This window comes from Convolutriloba macropyga, chromosome 1, assembly GCF_964194025.1.
Source record: "Convolutriloba macropyga chromosome 1, txConMacr16.3, whole genome shotgun sequence".
NCBI classification, from domain to species: domain Eukaryota; kingdom Metazoa; phylum Xenacoelomorpha; order Acoela; family Convolutidae; genus Convolutriloba; species Convolutriloba macropyga.
In genome coordinates, this window is record NC_134468.1 from 79,109,281 (window position 1) to 79,133,984 (window position 24,704).

A 24,704-nucleotide genomic window follows, 5' to 3' on the forward strand; every position below is an offset into this window, starting at 1 on the left:
GAAAATGTAAATAAACGACGAGAATTCAATCTACTTTTCTCAGAAGTTTAAACCTCGATAACTCCCTGTAGAAAACAAAATTAAAAAAATCTTTTTAATTCCATATTCTGCGCTGGACGAGCTTTCTAATGATACCAGTCTCAACTCTCTACGATGAATATATCGATCGGCGAAAATTGACTGAACAAAAAAAAACCCATTTGAGTATATAGTTCCTCCCCCCTCAAGAGGGGTCGGAACAAATAAGTTGTATATGTGAAAATAGTTAGCGACGTACTGAGCTGAGAGACAGCTTAACTACTCTTTCAGAGCTATTCAAGTGTTACATTTAATCCCTGAAACTCATTTCACGTCATCAATTGATTTCAACAATTGACCGAAAAAGGAAGTTTCGTGGAGTCATCGTTGAATTTTTTCAGCTATATCAACTACCGAAACTAGGAACATTGTTCGACATCTGGTTGTCTATGTTTTCAAATGACTTTGAAATTGACAAATATTTTGAAATCTCTGAAATTACCTATTTTAAGAGGTCAGCTAATTCATTTGAAACGGTAGAATTTGTCGCTGCTGGTGTGACCATAACATTCCGAGCATTCCTCAACTTGCTGGAATGTTGTTTACTGTCTCTGATCTTGTTCATTGTAAATGTCACAAAAATAACTGCAAAATTGCAACAGTTGACCTCATGTTTGTCGCGCAAGCATAAATTTGACAGTTCAGTTTGAAATTTGTTTTGAATAACCTATTAACAGATATTTATCAAAGGCATGTTTCGGCAGTTTATGCCTAGATTTCATCCTAAACACCTCAAAACCTAGATTGGGTTTAGTAAAAACAGATCAAATGACAGTTCCCTAAATAACAACGAATGAACACATTTCAAATCAAAGATATTTTGATGAACTTTGAAAAGTCGGAACAACAAAATTGGCAGTTTAAATATTTGTTTCTGGCATACATTCGATATTCTTGCAAACTATTTAAATAAATCATAATTTATATTGCCGTGTCTAGATCGTCCATATAAAGCTTTGAGCTATGTAAAAATAAACCATATCGTCACAAAAGCACTGAAGCTGTATCAAATTTATTTCTTTAACCTTTTCCATCATTTAGTTACTTCCTGTTTTTGGTTTGACAAAGTTTTTTCTTCGTAATTTTGGGCATTATGGCCATGAGGAGCAACCCGACCTTGTTTTTGATCACGTGCAAGGGTTGTAGAGAAGTGTTTGATAACAGTCGGAAGCCCTTTTCCTTGAATTGTTCCCCCGGGCACCGTCTGTGTGAAAAATGTTTGGATGACTACACGAGGAAGTTTTGCCCCCAGTGTCGGAAGCCGATATTAAACAGGGTTTGTTCGCCAATTAATGATCAGTATCACCAAAACCGATAATTGTGCTAAATTTTTCGTCACATTTACAATTTTTCTTACAACTGAATTAGTTTGAAATAATAGAACTGAGATAACCCGATAAAAATATCGCATTACCTTATAAACAACAAACATGATCAACAAAAGAATTCAAAACATTTCAGAATCTTAGAGTTGTTGACGCTGCTTTATTATACATGTTGTGCGGCCGGATGGTGCTCCACTCGTAGAGGGGGGGGGGGGCACGAATAAACCCACGTTACACTGCTTCTTAAGTATTTTTCAAAAGTGTCCTTAAACTGATGTGTTCAAAATTGGCCAATCAGAGCTCGAGGCGTCAATTCTCATTTACGCCATTTTGCTCTGAATTCATTTGTCTCTATCGGTGCCCTCCGCAATAACGCGTGGAAGTCCTCTCTGTTATCAGCACCTGAAAGCCTTTTCCTTTCCATAACTACCCGGACCTTAGTGCCATAGTAAGTCAGTACTGAAACATTGTATTCCAATTGTATATCGTCGGCCCAGTACTGTTTCAGTGTATCCTAAGAGTATGTTGCTACCTCATTATGTGCAGTCTATTCGCATAGATACTTTTTTTCTGAAAATAGACTGTACATCCTTGGTTTTGATTCCCATGATGTTCATAGCAAAATCATGAAAAATTGTGAAAAATTCGAAAAAAAATTTGAAATTTTGGGCGATGCACCTTTTGAGCATGACGACAACGTACAATCTTAAAACGTTGCAAGCAACGTATTAAGATTAGCAAAAAAACCCGCCAAAACCAGTAAAAACACGCCGAAACCAGCAAATACACCACGGGAACCTGGAAACTGCCAATTTGGGAACGAAATTGAAGATTTTTATGGTTTTTTTTTCAGATTGCAATGGAATTTTGTATGTCTTATAGATTTTAGCCGAACGAAAATGGATACAATACTAAGCCGACGATATACAATTGGAATTCATTGTTTCAGCACTGACTTACTATGGCACTAAGGTCCGGGGTGGCAATGTTGAGCTTCTCTCTCTGTTGTCTGTACTGTTATAAGTGAGTCTCTCCATGTTATGGCTATCACTCCTCGAACTTGTTGATGGGTATGTTCTATTGTAATCATGCACATAATCCTGAAACACCAAATTTTACGTAACATACTCAGTTTTCAGTTTAACGGGAAATTATATCCAAACCACCAAGTCATGGAGTTTTGCTTTTATTTTTGTGATAATTTCCGGTGCCAGAAACACTCAGCCAGGACGAGGCTGAGTGCTCAAGTAAAAACGCGACACTATTTGAGATCAATTAATAGAAACTAATAATTAAAGAAAAATAACAGTTACGAGTCAGCGCCTTAATATGCCCGGGTTGAAGTTTTATTCAAGGATCATCAAGGATTTCCATACTGTCCGTCGACTCTAGATTTATTGCTATGAAACCTGCCAGACCCTGTTATGAAACCAAAGAAATCATACACGATCCCTGTATGAAGTTAATCTGCACGTGGTCATTTATAAATCTCCGTTATAAATCACGTGGTCATTTAATTTATAAATCTCGGTTATAAATAAATCAGTAGTTTTCAACCCCCCCCCCCAATATATCACCCGCCCCCCCCCCCCGACATGGTCCAGACGAGTTTGTCAAGTCAGGAGTTTGTCGAGTCAGGAGTTTCGATTCAGGAGTTTGTCGATTCAGGAGTTTGTCGAGTCAGGAGTTTGCCAAGTCAGGTTCAGACTTTGCAGAGATTGAGATTTGCAGCGATTTTGCAGAAACTGCTGAGATATTACAGAAACTAAATTTTACAGAAAATATGATTATAATATTTTAATATTCATACACAGTCTTTAATAACAATAAAAATAGAGATACAATTGAGTGTTGTGTGTCTCCTAGTTTTTAATCTAGTAGCAACAGAGGCTTTTCTCCTTTTTAAGTTTTTTTGGCCCTCTGGAAATGGGCTGTCCAGAACATTCGCAGAATGTTTTTTTGACTGAGCATGATAAACGAAGAATTCGATTTTACACTGTTCAGAGTGTTTTCAGAGAGCCGGTTTTTTTTACTATGATTTTTGTCTGAACAGTGTAAAAAGTGACATGATCATAATCTGTTCATAGTAAAAAACAGACTGAGAAATACTATGATTCAGCGCTGATTTACAATGTTACTATGATCCGGGTAACCGCTGTTAATTTTTAACAAAACCTGTTTATAAAACAAATACTAGAACTATCCTGTAAATTTATTTTGTTAGTGACTTGAGAGCATTTTCGCACAAACTGTTCTCTTTGGGTCAGATGGCTTCTTCACCCACTCATGTAGATAACTTTTATCTAAAACTGACAAGAATCTTGAAAGAAGAATGGAACAACTATACAGTAGTATCTAACAAAAGAGATTCTGCAAGATTCTTGTAGAGTATGTTTTTAATTTTTTCGACTACCAAAACATTTGATGACTTGCTTGCTTAAATCTTTTGTTTGATCGCTATGTGGTATCGGGTTGGCTAAATGTTAGTGAAAAAAGATTTTTCTTGAATTGGAATTGAGTCTGATTTAGAAAAAAATCAGTGAATGCATCTTTTTTTGATTCAGAGTTCTTATCAGAGTCTGAATCAGATGAAATTAGAGCAAAATCTGATCTGAATTGGCCTCTTAATAAGTACTGAGATCGTTTGAAGCCAAGTGCAGTCAAAAAGTTTTAGCTTCCACAGATCGGGTGATGCGTCACTTCCAAAACTAAGCCTTTTCTTGAATTATTGATTATCTGCAAGCCCCTCCGTTCATCTTTCTAGAGTCTTCAGAGCATTACACCGCAAATGTTCCACAGCTTTCCGCATTAATGGTTTTCTGTAACTTCTTGGAACTACGTTACGCTCAGAAACTAAATCCTGTTACCAAACACGGCAACTCAATTCCATAATTTGGTAACCAAAGTTTGACATCATTTAAAAGCACAACACCTGTTATCATGTTTCACGGTTTGGTGGCTGATTATACAATTGAGTTTTAGAAAGTTCGCCACCCAGGTTTTGGTCCAGACCCAAATTGAGCTATGATCAGACCCAATCGAGCGCACACCCCTGTGTTCCCAGACCGAAATTACAGGGTCTGGAAAGCGGTTCGAGCGCAAAATAGTCTGGACCATGGTCTGATTTCGGTCTGATCAAAGGTCAATTCGGTCTGGACGGTCTGATCTTAGTCTTTATAGTCTGGACAATGGTCTGGGTTCGGTCTGATCAGATGTCAATTCGGTCTAGAAGGTCTGATCACAGTCTGGACCATGGTCTGGGTTCGGTCTGATTAGAGGTAAATTCGGTCTGGAAGGTCTGATTTCGAGTGCAATATTTCTTCATTTTTTGTTTTCTTTATTGAGGGATGTTGGCTCTGCCTAGAGGCAACAATAAAGCAGTGTTCCGATCAGAGACTCATCTAAAGTCCGATGACTCTGATCAGAAACAAAGAGTCCAGCTGATAGCAAATGCCAGTCCCCTCAAGAGGAAATTTTGATTAACTGAAGACCACGACGTTTCTTGTGGAAAGCTGTCTAAGTTCATCCATTGAGTCAGAAATATGAACTAAGGGGTATAGTAAGTAATTTTTTTTTCTCAACAGTTAGGTTTCGTTTTCATTAGCAATATTTTCAGAATTGGGTTTTCCTTATATGATTTTAATACTGCAAACACCAGTTTTTATGAAATGAATATATTATAGCAAAATTAAGAGATTTGTTCATAATTAAAATCTTTCTCTGATCAGACAATTTTGAGCGCACTTGAATCTGATCATAGTCTGATTAAGGTCTGGGCAATGGTCTAAAATTGAGTCTGGACAATGGTCTGAAGATGGTCTGATCATAGTCTGTTTATAGTCTGGACAATGGTATGAATTGGGGTCTGATCATAAGCGCACTATAGTCTGGACAGTGGTCTGGGTTCGGTCTGATCAGAGGACATTTTGGTCTGGAAAGTCTGATCAGAGATCATTTTGGTCTGGAAGGTCTGATCAGAGGTAACTTCGGTCTGGAAAGTCTGATCAGAGGTCATTTCAGTCTGCATAGTCTGATCATAGCTCAATTTGGGTCTGGATCTAAACCTGGGCACTGGAGCTGATCTAAAACTACCAAGCAAAATTTTGTTCCCAAATTTTTTTCATTTAGCGTTTGTTCCCCTAGATAAACAGGAAATAAATGTAACAAAATTGCCCATGATCAAATCTTTCCGGACCAAAGTTATGAATGATCAGACCAATACAGACGCCAATCACTCATGATCAGACTTAAGTTTGTTCAAAACTCAAGCTCAAACCTTGAGTGCCTTTTTGGAACACGCATTGCAATTCTCTTCACTTTCGTTCAAATGGTTTCAATCCTCATGTTGACCAAAACCTGCAAACGTTACCATTACGATGAACTAAAATTTCCCGGTTAGAATTTTTTTGCTTATTTTGGGTTTGCTAAAACAGTTTACTGCTAGATAGATACACAGTTTCTTTTAATTGCACTACTAATCTTGTGGAAAAAAGTGTGAACGATTTTGATATTTGGAAAAAAAAAACTCATTAAACTTTTGAAGCAAGTGCTATGACGCCAGCAACTTCTGCATCTCAGTTAGAAGTTGCAACTCATCTCTAGCACATAACTGTGCTAGACATATAGTATTACTAGAACGTTGTTACAATTTTAGGTCAAACCAGAAGCTTTGTTATGATCCAAAAAAACATTACCGGAGATCCTTTTTCGTTTTAAACCAATGATACTGAATCTATTTGAAAATATTTTTTGTCGTTTTTGAAATTCTAAAAACCTATTTACTTAATTTCAAAGAATTATTGTCAAGACTCAAATTGTTTGGAAGCACTAATCATTACGTGAGTTTTTTGGTTCTGACTAAATGAACTGATCATACGCAATGACAAGATTAAACTGAACAGACCAAAAAATGCTATTGGCCAGACCATTGAGCTATTCTTACCAGACCATTGAGCCGGGTTGCGCCCCCCCCCCTTGTCCGCGACCCAAGTCGGTCTGGGCAATACATGTCTTGGGTTGCAGACCTCATCCTGGGCATTTTTGTTGCAGGGTGGCCTGCGAGTGGACAAGCCCACTTTGGAGAGGGCTATGAAGGCGAAAGCAGCCGAGTTCTCTGTCGGGGGTGGAACTGGTAACAGCACTGAGAACCTCTTCACATCCTCACTCACATCTGATCACTCTTTTTCAGCTTGTCAGAGGTAAAAGTTACAAATATACAACTGATAATAATACTGATAATACTATTGTAACTGTATGCATAGAAAGCAATTTCAGATAATGGAAATAATGCTGTATAAAGAAAGTCTGTATATGTATATATTAGTATATATTTAATGGTTTGTATGGAATTTTCTGTATGGGCTTTTATCTCTGCTTGCTTGTCTGTGAAAAATTGCGGGCTATGTATGATCTTGTTCCCACGATGAATTCCGATACGAAAACGACCTCTGATCAGACCGTCTTCGAACTCGCACACTTTAATAAAAGTGCAGGTAAATTTGCTTGAAAAGGACCTGAATTTACCTGAATCGTCACGAGAAATTGTTCTCGTCTGACGAACACTTAAAAAAAACCCGAATTGAATCTGAAACACTGATGCATCAATCGTTGAATTTTTAACTGAACATACCTTAAGAAAAGCCCAATAAGGAAACTCCTTCGTTATTTCCTTTTTCAGGTGTCTTTGCCTGAATTTCACTTAATTTTTTTATTTGCATAGTTGTTTGTGGTCTCATGATCTTAACCGTAGATGATCTATTGAAGGGCAACATTAATTTTGATCGTTTTAACAAGGCTTTAATAGCAACAAACAACTGTTCGATGCAATGCATGTTTCGGCGTAACCTCGTTTTTCAGGTAGCCACACCTAAATCAATTTAGGTACAAACAATACCTGAATTACAACTCTGGTGTTTCTGAAGTACCCAGGGTGAGGTGCAGACCCAAATGCTTTATAATCAGACCCAACTGAGCGCACACCTGTGCTTTCTAGCCCGAAATTACAGGGTCTGGACGGAAGTTCTGGACGGCTACAGTCTGGACCATGGTCTGGAGTTGGTCTGGTCAGAGGTCAATTTGGTCTGCAAAGTCTGATCATAGGCGTATTCGAGCGCACTTGAGTCTGACTTCGAGCGTAATTGGGAATGATTGGAAGTGCATTTGAGCGCACTTGAGTCTGACTTCGAGCGTAATTGGGTCTGATTGGAAGTGCATTTGAGCGCACTTGAGTCTGACTTCGAGCGTAATTGGGTCTGATTGGAAGTGCATTTGAGCGCACTTGAGTCTGATCATAAACGGTTCGAGTGCCATTGGGTCTGAACAGAAATGTTTTTGAACGCAATTGGGTCTGATCAGGGACCATTTCGAGTACCTTACAATTTTTCCGTTTTTGCTTTGTTTTTATACTGAGAGATGTTGAATCTGCCAAGAGGCAACAATAAAGCAGCGTTCTGATCTGAATACTGCAAACATCAATTTTTATGAAATAAATGTATTATAGCAAAATTAAGAGATTTGTTCATGAGTAAAATTTTTCTCTGATCAGACTATTTCGAGCGCATTTCAGTCTGATCCGAACCGGTTTCGAGCGCGCTTCAGTCTGATTATAAATGGCTGCAAGCGCAACTGGGTCTGACCATAAATGCTTCGAGCGCACTTGAGTCTGATCATAGTCTGATTAAGGTGTGGACAATGGTCTGAATTTGATTCTGAACCATGGTCTGAAGATGGTCTGATCAAAACGCTTTCGGTCTGAAAAGTCCAATTAGAGACCCTCTGTGTCTGGAAAGTCTGATTAGAGGTAACTTGGGTCTGGAAAGTCTGATCACGGTTAATTTCTGTCTGGAAAGTCTGATCATAGCTTATTTAGGCCAGGAAAGTCTGATCAGACAAAAATTGTGTTGTGTTGTGTGTTAGTTTGTTGTTTGTGTTTTTGTGCGTGTGTGTGTGTGTGTGTGTGTGCGTGCGTGCGTGCGTGTGTGTGTGTGTGTGTAGAGAGAGAGAGAGAGAGAGAGAGAGAGAGAGAGAGAGAGTTGGGGGAGGGGGGGGGGGGGTTGCAGGGTGCATTGTGTGCACCCTGCAAGGGTGTGTTGCAGGGTGCATTGCAAAAAATTGTTATCGGGGGCATATTCGTTATACAAATTTTCAGGTGTAAGAACCCAGCTGACACGTATAAGATGGTGTGTCCACACTGTTCTCAACTGGTGTGTCAAAAGTGTGCATCTCAGGACCTCAATGACTATGTACCTCAGCTGCAAATGGCATTCAGCAGGTCAGTTGATTCCCAGGTAACAGAAAATTGAAAAACGTTGGAACAGTCATGCCAGTTAAAATTACATCGCAAAAAACGCACATTTTAATCGAGTAAATTTAGTCTGATAACAACGTGCCAATTAGTGTTAATGTAAGTCTGTTAAGTTTGTGCAAGAGATTGAGTTTGTTTTTTTAGTTAAAAAACTGAAAAAGTGAGGTAGGTTTTGTATCTATAACACATGGAAAAGAGAATTACATATGAAATACACATGAAAAACTTCACTTATTTGCAGTAATCCCTCGTTTTTGTAATCAATATTGGTAAAAAGTGACTTCGTCATATCTGCCGGTGCACTTCCCTTCAGTTCGGTATGGCTTCACTTCAATAAAGATCAAAATTTGTGAAATTCCCTTGCCGCAGAACGTAACTACTAATCACATAAATTGGAAGTATTATCTGTTTTAGGCTATTTAATTGCCGTCCGGAAACATTTTGTATGAAATTTAAGCGCTTTCCCCATAGGGCATCAAAAGACGGTGCTAAGTACAAGACACATACCTTCTAACTAGTTTTTTTAACGCCAGTAGACGCTCGTAAAGGTACAGCCAGTTAAGAGATGTAGATTTGTGGTAAAATTAATCCGGAATAAACAAGATATTATCTTTTCGTGATTTAAACCTCCAGCTTATTATATAATGTAGAGACCCCATTACCGTAATGACCGCCACAATAAGATTTCGACTGGAACGAGCTCTTGTGATATTACCACTCCCCCAATGCTATTTAAAAAATTTCCGAAACAGTACAGATTGAAAAGTAGGAAAACATATTGAAGAAAATTAGATGAAGCGTTGAATTGCACGATCTTTATACGTGTTTTAAGAACAAACTGACAAACTGTTTTTAATCGGATCTTTTGTTGACTTTCTACCATTTGCTATCATCAGAATATTGCATGTTAAGTTTTGCCAGGAGCTTCAACATCTTTGAGGCCTCAACAAGATACAAAATCTAGTCCCCGAGAAGGCAAAAATGAGCCTAAAAACAAAATTTGAAGTCTATTTGAATCTAGTGTAGCAAAAAGTGAGTAACACAGTGCAAAGAAACTTTAGATATTTGAGAAGGTTTGCCTTATTTTTAAACTGTACATCTTAGCTGGTTCCTTAAAAGCAAAATTAAAGAAAGAACTCTGGAAATAGGAAAAGAAAGAATTAGGAAAAAAAACTTTTACCTATGAACAGTTTGGAGAAAAATTGATGGAAACTTTTACCTGAACAGTTCGGACAAAACAATTGGAAATTTAAGTTCTCAAGGGTCATAAAAATTGGGCATTGAAATATCAAATTTTAAATAAGACCATCTGTTCTTTTTGTAGAGTTTGACTTCCGGCTTGCCTTTTTTCGGAATCGCATACATAAAACTCTTAATCTCGCCAAGCCTTTAGCCGCAGTGACTTTTTGGCTTCATCAAGTAAAAAGTGTTCATCGACATACCAAGATGACATCATTATTGACTTCTGTAATACATCCAAACCATATAAAAACCAAAGCTGAAATACTCTAGGTACCTGGATCTGCTGAAAAGCGTGAACGAAGAGGTTGACAAACACATTCGGGCTGAGCAGATCAAGATTGACAAATTCTTCGAAGAGCGCAAAAGAGAGGCAAAGAACCAGCTGATGACAAGCGTTGCCACTCTAAACTTGAGCAAGAAAAGAGAAGAAGCCGAGAACCTTCTGACCGAAATCAACCGAATGGCGATGGATGACGTGTTTGAAGCGGACACAAGTAGCTCAATTTCTCTCGAGAACGATTTCCAGACGTTGTGTAATTTAGTTCTCAGGGCTGAGAAAGTGAGGAAAAGTCAAGTGATGGAGCCGGATATTGACTTTTCGGAAGCGGTTGTTCACATGGAACATTTTCAGGAGAAAGTTCAAAATCGGTTAGCTGATGAAAAGTTTAGCATCTGCTCATTTCTCCAAATTTAAGTTTTATAGTTTTTTTCAGGTTCAGATTCCCTGGTGATAATTGTTCTACTTCCATAAATGTGTGGAAAAAGCACATGGTTCGTAAAAAAACGCTAAATTTCGTCAAATTTTAAAATGCTTCAGAATGCTCAAAAATAACAGTTTTAATGAGAAAGGCGTCATAACAGTTCTATTCTTACGTGATTCGAATATTTGAATTACGAGTGTCTGCAAAGACCAAATTCTACAAGAAAAATTACTCACTTTTGTAACCAGATCTGAATATTTGCTATCATAATAAAATGTACCTGTGAAACGTACTCACAAACTTGGAGGATGAAAAAACGGTGCCCTAAATGAAAATTTCGGTCAGTGTTTTCCTTTTAAACTCAAGTTTGAAAAGTGGAATCCACTCACCGTCACAAAAAAAGCCGGTTTTTTTTGGCAGCCGGTTTCAAAAAATGTTGTAAAAAGATTTCATTTAAATTGGGAGCAAACATTGCATTTTCAAGGACTGGAAGCAAAAGTGACCTTAGAGGAAACAAAATGGCTTTTAAGTGAGTTGGCATGTGTCAATACTAGATTTAGCTAAGCCGAAACAAAGATATTTGACAAATAAGTGATCCATAGTCCACAAAACATCAAAACATGAAAATTCATGAAAGTAATGAGAAAAATTTACTGCTGCGCTTTCTTTTCCTGCTTGGGAAACTGATCAATCAGCCGATAAATTCAGATGAATTCTGAATTTGAAAGTCAAATTGTAAATGTGGAAAACTTTTTTATTTTTGGTACTTGAATATGTGCACTGGAATGCGAAATTTATATCATGCTCTCTTTGCAAAAATACGCCAAAAACATCTTGGCGGTATCTTAATTGTCCAAGCTCGCTTCAGTTCAAAACTGATTAAAATTTTCAGAAATGACTTAAAGTTGAACATAACTAAAAATCAGTTTTCTTTGTAAGATTTTTCCCTTTTTCGTCTATTTAAATGCCGTGTGGAAACTACTCACACGTATTTTAAGCGCATTCCACATTGGGCCTCAAATGACGAGGGGAAAGGCCGGCCTCATTCTTTATATCGAGTTTTTTGGTACCGGTAGACGCTCGTAATGTCCATGGTAAGAAAACTGAAGTCTTTGGGAAAAATTTCCAACCAAAGTAGGAAATCCTGAATAACGACCTTTTGTGTAGGTACCTTCTAGGCAGATACCATCTGGGTACTTTTTGAAGATTCGTTTGACTTGAATGGCGTCGTAGGCGGTGAATTGCAATAATGTTCGATAATATGTATTTATCTTTCCTAACACCTGTGTTCAATTGCTATTATAAAGAAGAAGAATTAATTTGACTATTTCAGTAGACAGTTTGAAAAAAAGCGGTTATTAGCAATAGCTTTTGTTAATAAAATTGATTCCATATAAAATAAATATAATATAGTGCTTAAATCAGAAAATTAAAACCATCTATATAATAGATATAAAAAATAATAGAGCTAAAAATGATGAAAGTAAACTTTCTTTGTCTTTACTCGCAATAAAGGAGAGTTTATCGGATACTTTGAACTTTTTTGTTTTGTCAATTTGCAGAGATAAATTGTTATATTTGATAGAAGCCAGTTTAGCAAACAAATATTACTAGATTGCTAGCTGTTACATAAAAAATTAGCCTTCAAGTACTGCACTTGAATCTTTTCTTCCATCATTTTTGCATCATTTTGGCATCATTTTGGCATTAGATAAAATAGCACGTTTTGTATAATGTCATTGGGGGAAATTGATTTGTGTAAAATGTCCTCACACCGTTTAATTCAAATTGTTTAGGTCTACACTGATTTTAGATCTGAGGCAATATTTTTAATATTACAACAGAGAGCTGTAATTGGCTATTGTGCCCTTTGCTATATCGTTGCCATGTTTTTTGTATAATTGGTCAAATAGTTCTTATTAATCTGTTAGAAAAATTTGCATTGCGTCCTCTATCTACATCAAAGGCATCGTTTCACTAGTCAACATGCTCTTTGGCATCTTTTCAAGTATGTAGCCCTCCCGGACTTGTGTCGCAGAGCTGTTTCACCGCTGAACCAACACATTTTAAGAGCAAAAACTTAATTCAGTTCTGAAACATTTTATCTCTACCATACTTTAGGTTTCTTCATGTGCAGTATTTCTTCGTCATGATTATATCATTGTTTCATATTGTGATTCATAGAGTTCGCCCAGGCTAAACTTATCCTGTATAGTCGGAAAAACACTCATACCCCACAATTAAGTCTCAGCAGAATAAAGTCATACTTTTTAGCTTATATTTGGTAATCGTCATCATAGTAGTATACACACTATTTAAATTTAAGCTGGATTGTAGGCAATTACCACAGATCCAGTTTAGGTCAGTGGTTACGACTTGCCACTTAAATTGTCATTGGGTGAAATGGATTTGAGTAAAAAGTCGTCACACTGTTTATTTCAATTTATATAGGTCTACACTGATCTCATATTTGAAGCAAAACTTTCAATATTACAACAGTTTGCACTTCGCTATATCGTTGCCAATTTTCTTTGTATAATTGGTAAAAAAATTTTTATTAATCTGTTGGAAACTTTTCATTGCGTCCTCTATCTAGATCAAAGGCATCTGTTCACTAGCCAACATGCCTTTTGGCATCTTTTCAAGTATGCAGCCCTCCCGGACTTGAGTCGGAGAGCTTTTCAGCGCTCAACCAACACATTTGAAGAGCAAAAACTTTATCAGCTCTGAAACATTGTATCTCCAGCTTATTTTAAGTTTCTTTATGTGCAGTATGTCTTCATTAAGTTATACTGTTGATTCATATTTTGACTCAGAGAGTTCGCCAGGCTTAAATTATACTGTAGTCTGAAAATTACGCATACCCCAAAATTAAGACTGAGCAGAAAAAGTCATACTTTTGTAGCTTATGATTGGTAAATAATATAGTCGTATACACACTAAAAATATTTGAGCAGGATTGTAGGCAATTATCGGAAGGACCATAGCTCAGTGGTTACGATTTGCTACGCAAATTAAACGTCACAATCAACCACGCGGAAGTTCGATTCGCGTATAAAACAAACCTTGTTGACGGGAGTTAAGCTGAACCTAATATTTTCATGAAAAAAATTTTACTCAAAAATTATAATGGCAAGCGTTAATAGTGACATGAACAGAGCACTGGCAATCCTAAAGATCAGAACGCTTTAAAGTGATTCAGCGCTGATTTCTCCTGCCACCAAGCTCCGAGCTATTAGTTCACGTACAATAGCGCTAGAGAATATGTATGTGATAACAATTTACCATACGCCAAATGTGGAGCATAAAATTACAAATCGAATGCCAAATTTTTTACAGACTTCATTTTTGTTTCTATGTAGTCTCGGTAAAACACCAAAAAAATCTTTTTTGATTGGCAAGTATTTTTAAGAACCACATTATTAAGATCGTGAACATTTAACCAAAATTAACATACACTAATTGACAATCATATCGAGATAATGTATCGAGCTTTATGGACTCCTGTATGGCCCCATACAAGGTTCTTTCATATGGTTTTGAAGTCCCCTATGGCGATTTACCAGAGTTGCAATCTTAATAGGTATTATATGTTTAAAAAAGCTTCTTTTCATGAAATATTGTCGTTAATAGTGCCTACCGTAGGTCGGAGAGGTTCTGCAAACGACCTATCTCTTTCTCTCTGGGCTCAGGATTGGATCAGGTCGAGAAAAGGGTGTTTGACCAGTTGTTCGCTCCAGCTCCTCAACTGTCCCAGACACGAAAGTTCCGACACTCGTCATCACACAATTTGGAACAGGACGCTTACGGATCGAGGCCTCTCGGGTCCAGATTCAGTAGTCGATCCTCGACGTTAACGGCAACCTCGAATCCTTCGTTAAGAAGAAACTCCTCATTTCAGAACTTGATTGGAACTCCGCTGAGACCTCGAAAACCCTCACTAGGTTTCAACAAAATATGAACGTCAACAAAGGCTGAAACTTGAACATGAAAAAAAACAAGAGTGCTTTATGTAGAGGATATTTCAAGACATTGCAAGCTTCCGGCATTATTGTTGTTAGAACTATTCTTAGGGGCTCATTAGAATGTGTTCATGATTAACAAAGCTGAAAAATTCTCGTAGAAAACTGAGTTTCAAATTATACCGCGAAAATCTTTTTCTCTGAAGTTTATGCTGCTAGGAAAAATGATTACCAAAAATAGGAAAAAAACTTAGTTTGGTTTCTAGATATTCTAATGATGGGTGAGCCGGGTTCCGCTGTAAAATTAGCACTCTAAATGTCACTGCATAGATTAAAAATCAAATTTATTCTTTGAACTTAGAATCATTGAATTTAGAGGCATAAAAGTACTGATTTTCTTTGGTGAATAATCTTAAAACTTTGAACACACTATAATTATGACCGGCTTGGCATGGTTTGATTCTGCAAAGTTTTGTTTTCGAAATTTCTAATTAAATGAGATGACTTTGAAGAACTCTTTTTTATCTCCATTTCTCAAAACCAAACTTTTCGTATAGTTCTTAATCAGCAACTTGCTATTGCGCGTTTTTTGCATATAGCTAAATTCAAAAATAACAAATTTTTTGTTCAACTTTTGCTGCGTGTTTTATCTGAACTTATGACACAAACATATTCCACGAAACCACAAAAAGATATTTTTAAAACACTGTTGAAATAGTAGAAGAGGGAGTGATCAAAAAGTAAATCGAAGGAATCATAGAACAAAACATAGCAGGACAAGTCTTGATATACAATACAAAGACATTTGGATCTTTTCCATTTGTGCCCCCCTTTTAGTGGGTGCATACTATTTGCACCCCCCCCCCCCCCCAACACAGGTGCCATATTTTTAACATAATGATTTACTATTTAATGGATCGTGTTCTGTAGCGGGGGGGGGGGGGGGCATAACGTACTGGGGGGGGGGGGGGCATAACGTACTGGGGGGGGGGGGGGCATAAACGGAAAAGATCCGAATATCCGAATTTTCTTGTCTAAACAAAAACTAGACCTTAGAAAGGACTATGAGTGAATTGGGAAAAACATTTTCAAAACAATCAGATCAAAATGCCGCATGTGAACAAAAAACCACTAGCGAGAAAAAGAAATTTGGTTCAAACAAAAAATGGGCTTAGATGAACTATGAATGGATTGGGAAAGCCATTTAGAAAAAAATCCGATCCACGAAATTGAAAAAACAGTAGTAATCAAAGTGAAATTGCCACATGTGAACATGAGAACAATTAGCGAGACAGCAAACTTTTGTTCAAACGCCATTTCCTCACTCTACATTATAATTACTTTACTTTAAGAGTGAAAAAAATTTACGCTACAGAACAACTCGCTTTTTGTGCTCCACTTCCTGTTTCTGCGTGATCAAAATCACTACTCCAATTTGACTTCAAAAGTCATGAAAATGTGTGAACGGATCTTTAAAAAAAGACAGTGAAACAATAAAATTCGAATTCTTCGAATTGTAACAAGAGGCCTTTGATAAAACACTTTTGAGGATTTGGAGCAATTGTTTTAAAGAGTTGTTTGCTAACAATTTAAGGCTCCTTTCTACCGACTCCAATGTTTTAACATTATGAACAATTTGCATAGATTTTTTTGCTCGAAATGGTTGATATTTCAAAGTTTTTAATTCGATTTTAGTCATTTTTGTCATATGAAATTTGTAATGTTCTGTTATCAAAAAAAATCTGATTTGATTTTTAAAGTGATGTACTCTTAAACAGATTGATATTGCTTCATTGGACCGTGTATTTTACTAATGGCGCCCTTTATTGATTTCCTTGACAAAAGTGCAAGAGTATATTATGTAGAGTCCACTTTAAGTCCAAATTTTAGTATTAAAGTAGAAAAAAATATTGAAAATGTAGTTTGTAGCTTGTCTTTTAATCTTAGAGGCCAAATTCAAAGCTATGAGCTCAAAAACTACTTGATTTTCTTGGTTTCAAGCGAGCAGCTGAGCTTAAGGATGACTGTATTTCTAACTGTTTTCTGGAACTTACTGGTTGATTTCTTCTTTCTCTTATAAACCAGTCATATATTTTGCTTTTCGATCAGATTAACCCGAATCGCCGGAACAGCTGTAACTTAAAATACGCTACAAACTGAGCAACCATTAGAGTCCAGCTTTCGAAAACAGAAGCCGACATTCTAAAATGGAATTCAATACTCGAAAACGGATAAAACAAAGTTCGCGTCAAGCGTAAAATTGCTCCACTTATAAGAAAAACATATCCAGTAAATACCGAAAATGACTCAAACTGGCGTACAATATGGTTTCTAGATTTAACTTACCTGAATTGAAAATATCAAAGAAAACATATCACGCCCTAAGCTACCAGTTGATGCTTTTTATGCTCCTCCAGTCTGATTAAAAGTGCCACTGCAATTTCACTTCTTACAGATATCAATGAGTAGAAATTTTTACAAACAGACGTTACAATAATATAGTAACAAGTTTTTATAACCAGCCAGGAGCATAGCTCACCTTGCCGTTCAACTGCAGGCTGATACCTAGAAAAATCTGCAATGCTTAAATTTTCTATTCGAACAGAACGATATTGAGAAAAAAATTGAGAAAATCTGATTAATGTTTATTTTGGAAATGCTTCAAAACGGGTGACTCCGAAGCAGTTTTTATATTTATATTACCACTTTGAACAATTGTTATTTTAATATTAGCAACAATGAAGACAAACAAAAACACCCGGGCCGAGGATTTTCCCCAAAAACAACGGGGAAAAGAGTGTAAAAAATATTTTTACACCGTTAGTGCTACCTTTAATAAGGGTGGAAAAAGTGTAATTTAAGAGTGTAAAAAAAAGATTTACCGGTGGAATAAAGGTGTAATTTCTTCCAGTTTACACTCATGAATGTTAAAAAATCCGAAGAAAGAGGAAAAAGAAACCCAGACCATTTTTGAAAATACACATTGCAAAGTGTGATTTTGCACAAATGGTTGAAAACAGCTCTTTCAATGCCATTTTGTTTCCTCGATGCCCCCTAAAAGCCCTCTAATTCCAAATTAAGAAACCAACATAGCAAATGATAGAAAAGCAAACTTAATAAAGCAAATCATTCAAATCGCTCAGGAACAACAAATTCAACTCTCGCTTTTTTCATATTTGTTCCGACCCTCTTGAGGGGGGAGGAACTATATTCTCAAATGGGTTTTTTTTGTTCAGTCAATTCTCGCCGATCGATATATTCATCGTAGAGAGTTGAGACTGGTATCATTAGAAAGCTGGTCCAGCGTAGAATATGGAATTAAAAAGATTTTTTAAATTTTCGTTTTGTACAGGGAGTTATCGAGGTTTAAACTTCTGAGAAAAGCCGATTGAATTCACGTTGTTTTTATTCACATTTTCAGGAATTTTTGCCTAAATTTTCGTCAATTTTGCTATAATTTGTTACAATTTATAAGAATAGTGTCGTTAATTTTATTTTTCAAGAAGAACAAGCATTGTTGATTGTGTTGATTTAATTTTTTGCTCAAAAATTCTGGATAAACATTTCAAAATTCAGCCTTTTTCATCAAAAACAGCACGCAATCAGCTACTTTAGTCCACTTTGATTAAATTTGCCGACAATACACCCCCAAACAACACTTATACAATCTTTGTAGACTCCGAGGGGGGATATTCCTACTTCAGAGTCCGCTGAGAATTCTCTGTAGTTAAAACTTCGCCGTTTTTTGCTAACTTTACTCGTTGACTATCAAAAATGCAGAATTTATTTTTGAGTTTTCAACTAACAAATTATCTATATCTACAACATTCGATTCGAAACTTCAATTGTTCCTAACGGACAATAAACATTAGCAGGGCTAGTTTTGGGCCATTCTTGGACTGTTACGAACCAAAAAAATCGGGTTGTAATCAGTCGGTCTTTTTTTTGAAAAAAAAAGACCTTTTTTTAATAATAAAGAACAGAACATATCAAATCAAAGCTCAGGAGTTATAGGCCCAATTCGTGTTCTATGCAGCTCAAAGGTAATGTATTTAGTTTTTTACTTGAAAGTTTATGGTCGTTTCGTTTTTTAAAAATAGTTCATTTTTGAATAAATAATGGCTTAATTAACTTCTCCTCTTTTTTTCTTAATTTTTTCAACTTCCAGCTTAGTGTCAGCAAACAAAGAATGCTTTTTCCTTCTACTGATTTATCATTTAGTCTCGGTTGTGGTTTTAAGCCTGAAGTTTTTGTTTCCTGGCTTTGATACTACAAGATTTCAGATTTTTGTTTGTTTTGATATTTGCCAGTTTTTCATGTTTTCTAATTTTGTCACATTATCACATTATTGACAGTTCTCATATCACCTTATTAGCGTTCAAAATAAAGCACAATTGAATATATTAAAATCCTGAATGGTATACATCGTCGTTTTAACGGCCTTGACACCTCTTTCTTGAAGAAATCAATTGCAATTTTTAGTTTTGTCGTCAACTGTCATTTTTATTTCGTTTCGGTCGTATGAAATTTCCTGTATAGTGATAGGTTTCATTGGCTTTTCATGGAAGAAAAGAAAAACCCATATTCTGATATTAGTAGATAGCTGATGACTTTCATGACTTTGAAAACAATCGTTTTCCAAAACTGAAAAAAAAACTTTTTAACTTCGCAATTTTGTTCTTTTTATATTTCTTTTTGTTACCTAATCTCGTTAGTTAATTACAGATCAAATATGACATTATAGGTCTCAAGGGAACAAAAGGGATTGGTGTTCCAAAATCTATTTTTTTAAAGAATTCGTTATGACCTTACTGGCTTCGACACCGGTTATTCACAAAAAAAGTAAATTAATTTGATTTTTGTCATATTTGACGTCCTTTATGTTGATGCAAGAAATATTCTGGATATTTGCAGGTGGTCTCAAGGGCTTCTCTTTTATGAATAAACGACCCTGTTTAAATAGTTATTTTTGTAATTAATGTCTTTCATGACTTCGGATGTAGTTTTGTTTCGAAAAAAAAGCTAAAAGTAATACATACTTTTGCCCTTCGCCTTTTTGTCTACTTGTTACCTAGTCTCACTAATGAATGGCCACATACTACATTACCGCTGCTTGAAGAAGGCGCAGTCAAATATATTTTGAGGGCCAAAATATGGCTTGACGGTTTTGACAGCGTTTTCTGGCAAGTTTCAATAGAAATTTTGTTTGTTGTTTTTTGTTGTGCTTTTTAGTTGTTGTGCTTAAAAATGAATAAAGAAGACAAGTTCTAATGTCCTGGTATATAGAAGCATTAGTAATCCTAAATTTTTGGTATATTTTACTTGATTCCTAATGGTTTTCGTTACTTTGAAGTTAACTGTTTCAAAAATTTTTCAACTTTACTTTTTTGTTCTTTTTTGTCTAATTGTTACCAAACCTTTTCATGGACTAGTCCCATATGTTTTCTGGTGCTTTATATGTTATTTTGTTTAGTGTTAGGTTTATTTGACGGTATGTTGACTTTGTTATTAAATTTCGTTTTTCAAAACGGACATAAATTTTTTGATGTAATTTATGTTTGTTGTTGTTGTTGTTGTTTGATTTTGCTGTTCGTCTTGACTCGCTTTCTTAATATTGGCATATCAAAGCAATCTAATGCACCAGTTTATTCTCCATTGAGTTATTTGCTTTGGAGGCCACCTTATCGTTCATACAGAATTTTTTTGAAAAAAACTTGGGCATTTTTGGGTTTTTTGGGATTCCCAAAAAAATAATTTTTGCGTTTTTCTATCTGTTCCTCATTTGGTAGACAATTTTACCAAAATTGTGAATGAGCGGGGTCGGAACTTTATGTGCCATCGCACATTACCGAGCCGCCTTGTAATAAGAAAGCTCACAGAATGTCTACATAAATTATTATAGAAATAAAGTAAACTGACAATCGCTATAAGCCAAAAATGTGACAAAAGTCCTTCAAATAGACCAAAAAGCAAAAATATAGCTTAACTAATTTGATTTTGTCTAACTTTCAATCTTGTTGTCCGAAAACAAATCGAAATTGGCTCAAATGACAAACTAAAAAACGGAAGAAACAAAAAAAATATCTTCATGAACGACAAAGTGACAATAAAAGGCTCAAAACTCACTGCTGAAATTACAAAATGCTTTAAATAGTCACAAAAAAGTAAAAAACATTTTTTTTCCAATTTATGTAAAAAAACAGTTGGGCTGAAAAACATCGAGTGAAAACTAAAAATCTTCGAAAATGCGGAATGTGTTCAAAAAGTGTACTTGCTAGGCACATTTTTTGCGCACTTGTTTCTCAATCTCGCAGGAAAACAGTTGTCTATTTTTCAGCAGATTGAACTTAGCACTTTGTTTTTACCGATTAAAAATTTAAAGTCACGGTAAGCTCTCTCTAAGTCGAAAAAGGCGGTGTCGGAATACAATTTGAAATCTTTTAGTTTTATGAAAGATATAGCAGCATATAAATAGCCAGCTTGGTTGAGAATGTACAAAATTAGCCACTATATTAGGGTACAGTGGGATTTTATTTCAATTCATTTGGGGGGGGGGGGGGTGAATTCTCGTCCGGTCGTCTGGTCGTCTCCATTTTTGCATCTTACGAATTCAAAAAAATGTGCATCATTTTGTTTTGCTATACTTTAGACTATTTGTCGCAAGCCAATGTATATCTGGTTATATCAATGATAACAGATCCTCATGTGGCCACCCTAGCAATAAATATAGCCAGACCGCCCGTGTATTATAGCACGAAATCTTTTAGAATCATGAGTTTCTTTGAAATAAAAGGTTCCGCGATTTTATGATGAAACCGTTATTTTATTGTTTACTATGAAATATACATTGTTGCCATATTATTTGAACACCCAAACCGCACAACGATTTACTTTGTACTGGTGCCTGTTCTAGGCGTACGCATAAAGTACTGGGGGGGGGGCTACGGGAAGCGTGCGGGGGGGGGGGGTACAAACAGGAAAACTCCCTGCAATCCGTTAGAATTAAAATGTTTTACATCAAAATTGGACACGCGTTGTACATGCTTTCGCAGCAGAACGAGGGAAGTTGTGAACGTTACAGGGGATTTATGATCACATTTTATCAGAAAAATGGAAAATAACAAATAACATTCTGATACGTTGATAAAACTTAATTAAGTTGAGTGGTTATCAGGAGAGCTGCTGCAGAAGCTATTATGCACTTTTTTCTGAAGTTTGAACAAACTTCAGTTACTTCCAAATTCATTGATGCGCTTAAATGATTTCTGACATTGTTCATGTATTGTCGATGCCAGCCAAAAAGACGCCAGGAAACATAGCCCTTCTTTCAAATAAATTGTAGAAAACACCATTTTTTAAGTGTTTTCCTTTAGTTGATTTTAACCAAAACTCTTCTGTTTACAGTTTTAATTCATTTTCAGTCACGCCTCAAAGAAATTGTATCAGCTTCTGCACAGTTCAAAATGGTTTTATTTTGTGAACAATTTCGAACTCTAATTCGTCAATATGATTTTCATTTTTGCACTAAATTGTCACCTCTGGTTGTTTTGAAAATTTCCGTTGGAAAATTATTTGAAATCAATATAAATTGTTTCGATGACGCTTAAATTTTGACACTTATGATTAGGTGCATTCATGATTTGATCCCATAAAAGCGTAGCTGCTTAAAATGAAATCGTTAAAACGCCGAATTAAACCCCCCTCCCATGATTAGGCTCCCTCCCAATATTCGAGAGAGTCTGGTTTTGGCTATCAAACTCCGGGAGAGGTACGGCTATGATAATGAGAGCGGGAAAGCGACATCCCAAGTCAACCCACCGAATAAATATGTATAGAATGGCGGTAAATGCGATGAAAGTGTGTAGGATAAGTGTTCGATATGGTTTGACTTTATATAAATTAGCTGTGAAAAACAAGATTACCAAATTGCTCCCACCGCACCTTAGTGTTGGGGGGACTATATGTTGAACTGGGTTCATTTTTCAGGTAATTTTAACCCATCGATATATTCATCGTGAGGGGTTGTAAGTGAAATGGTAAATTTATATACGGTCTACGCTGAGAAACGCAAAATTATGGAAGATCTGCTCTTTAAAAAGCCAAACTTATGTAAGATCCACACTCGTGAGTTCGATTTATATAGAATGCAATCTGACGATAACAAAGGCACTGCTGCACAGTTTTGGACAATGCGACCAGCATGCGAAGTTCAGTGGTTCGAGTATCACAAACCGAAGTCTAATAGTTGAGGCAATACGCTATCAATTAACTAAAACGCTATTTTTTGTAAAATCTACGCTTAGAAACGCAAACGTATCAAAAAATTATGCTTAAAAATGACAAAATTAAGCAACATTGACACCTTGAACTGTGATGTTAGATTCCGATTTTCAAAGAAATCAATTCATGAAATACGTAAGGCAATGTGAAACAATGTTCGAAGAAGCGACAAGGTTCGAGTCTCACAGACAGAGGACTAAGTCTTCAAACAATGCGTAGAAGTGCTAAATTTATGTAGGATTTTCCGCAATTCGTTGGCCCGGGCGCATATTATTCATCCTTCTATCTTTTCACCCATAATTGTTCTATAAATTAACTGAAACTATCTAATGCTTTGAGTTGATCTAATGGCTGTTGTGACTTTAAAAAAATTCAAAAAATAATTTTCAAAAATTTCAACCTTACTCCAATTTTAAACTTAATTCTCCAAACTCTCTACAAATATGTGTTTAGTTGCCAGTTTTATGTTTCAACGTCTATATTATTACTTTCATAATGCGAGTTTTCTTAAACTTTTTTTTGTTATTAGGATTGGTTTTTTCGATCAACTAACCAGACATTCGAAGAGTTCTAATGGTGCTGAAAAAACACTTAAATGAACGCATACAAAATGTTGACAGGTCTAATTGGCTTTTTTTGAGTTAAAAATAAATCTAATAAATTCTTTCTGCTGTTTTCACTGGCTTTGACACAGTGAGTTTTCGTTTTCATAAAAATTTGTTGTTTTGGTTATTTGGTCATTTTTTGGTTTTTTTGTCTTGTCAGATAATAATGAAAGATTCATTTGCTAGCATATAGAAGCTCAATTGGATATATACAAAAAATTGTGTTGACTAGTTTGTTTTGTAATGGCTTTGACGGATTCTCACAGTTTTAATTGAATTTATGGTTTTCGTCTGTATTTGTCGTTCTTTTGGGCTATAAGAATTATTCTAACCATTAAAAGGCTTCATTTGCTTTGTATTGAAGTATAATTGAATGTATTCTCTGCCTTCAAATGATGGCTTTTGTAAGCTAAGGGTCTTTAATGATTTTTTTTAATTTTAAAAAAACCGAACTTTAAAGAACTGTGCTTTTTATGTTCCACCTGTTACTTAGTCTCATCAATGAGAGATCCTATTAATTTTCTGGGAATTCAAATGTTAATCTGTCTGTTGTTTTTATGTTATAATCGATGTTTGATGACTCGGCAACTATGCGTATTCACAAATTTTGTAGTCCCTGTTTTGTTTTCCCTGTCCCTGTCTCTGTTATTTTGTTTTACAAATTATTTGCAAATCTATTCAGAAGTTGTTACTTTAAAGCTAATTGTTGTTATGAATTTCGAAATTATTTGGTTTCAGAAATTTCAAGAGATAATTGAACTTTGCTGTTTTTTGTCTTTTTTGGTTGCTATTGAGTCTCAATAAAGACAGGTCACATCTGATCGGTAAATGGAAGAGTTAATTTGCTTACTTGAGGTTTTATCTGATGTATTTGACTTTTGTACTAACGACTTTTAAAAATAGATATTGATTTTTGTGGTGAGAATTTATTTTTGTTTTTGTTTGTTTAGTTATTTGTATTTTCGTGTAGTGTTATCACTGGAAAGTTTGGAAAATTGCAAAAAGATTTTTAATATTTAGATAATTAAGTAAAAATGTGGATGAGCAGGGTCGGGGTTGGATCTATCCAGCGTAATTTGGTTTTAACGCTTTTAATTTGTTGGTTTACTAAGCTGATCGAAGCTTAAAATAACATAGCAAATTAAATCCCTTCGCAAAAATCGGATGTCAATTTGCACTCAGACTATGTATGATAACAGTATGGCATC

At 35.8% G+C, this 24,704-nt stretch overlaps 1 protein-coding gene across 2 annotated transcripts; it reads left to right on the forward strand.

The window, feature by feature from the left end:
* Positions 1-766: 766 nt before the first annotated feature.
* LOC142351869 (uncharacterized) lies at positions 767-14,828 on the forward strand. 2 transcript variants are annotated; one of them, XM_075404112.1, is made up of 5 exons: positions 767-1,354; positions 6,453-6,601; positions 8,551-8,673; positions 10,219-10,596; positions 14,283-14,828. In XM_075404112.1, the coding sequence occupies exons 1-5, from the start codon at positions 1,172-1,174 to the stop codon at positions 14,608-14,610; spliced, it is 1,161 nt and encodes a 386-aa protein (XP_075260227.1). In that variant the 5' UTR covers positions 767-1,171; the 3' UTR covers positions 14,611-14,828. The 2 variants fall into 2 exon arrangements, with proteins under 2 accessions (XP_075260227.1, XP_075260232.1); XM_075404117.1 differs by having other exon boundaries at positions 769-1,354; positions 14,295-14,828.
* The last annotated feature ends 9,876 nt before the right edge of the window (positions 14,829-24,704 follow it).

Excerpts from the sequence above, each read along its gene's own strand:
- LOC142351869 (XM_075404112.1), top strand. The coding sequence starts at position 1,172 with ATGGCCATGAGGAGCAACCCGACCTTGTTTTTGATCACGTGCAAGGGT. Across the intron at positions 1,355-6,452 it reads GGAAGCCGATATTAAACAGG|GGTGGCCTGCGAGTGGACAA; the intron begins GTTTGTTCGCCA and ends TTTTTGTTGCAG. Across the intron at positions 8,674-10,218 it reads CTGCAAATGGCATTCAGCAG|GTACCTGGATCTGCTGAAAA; the intron begins GTCAGTTGATTC and ends GAAATACTCTAG.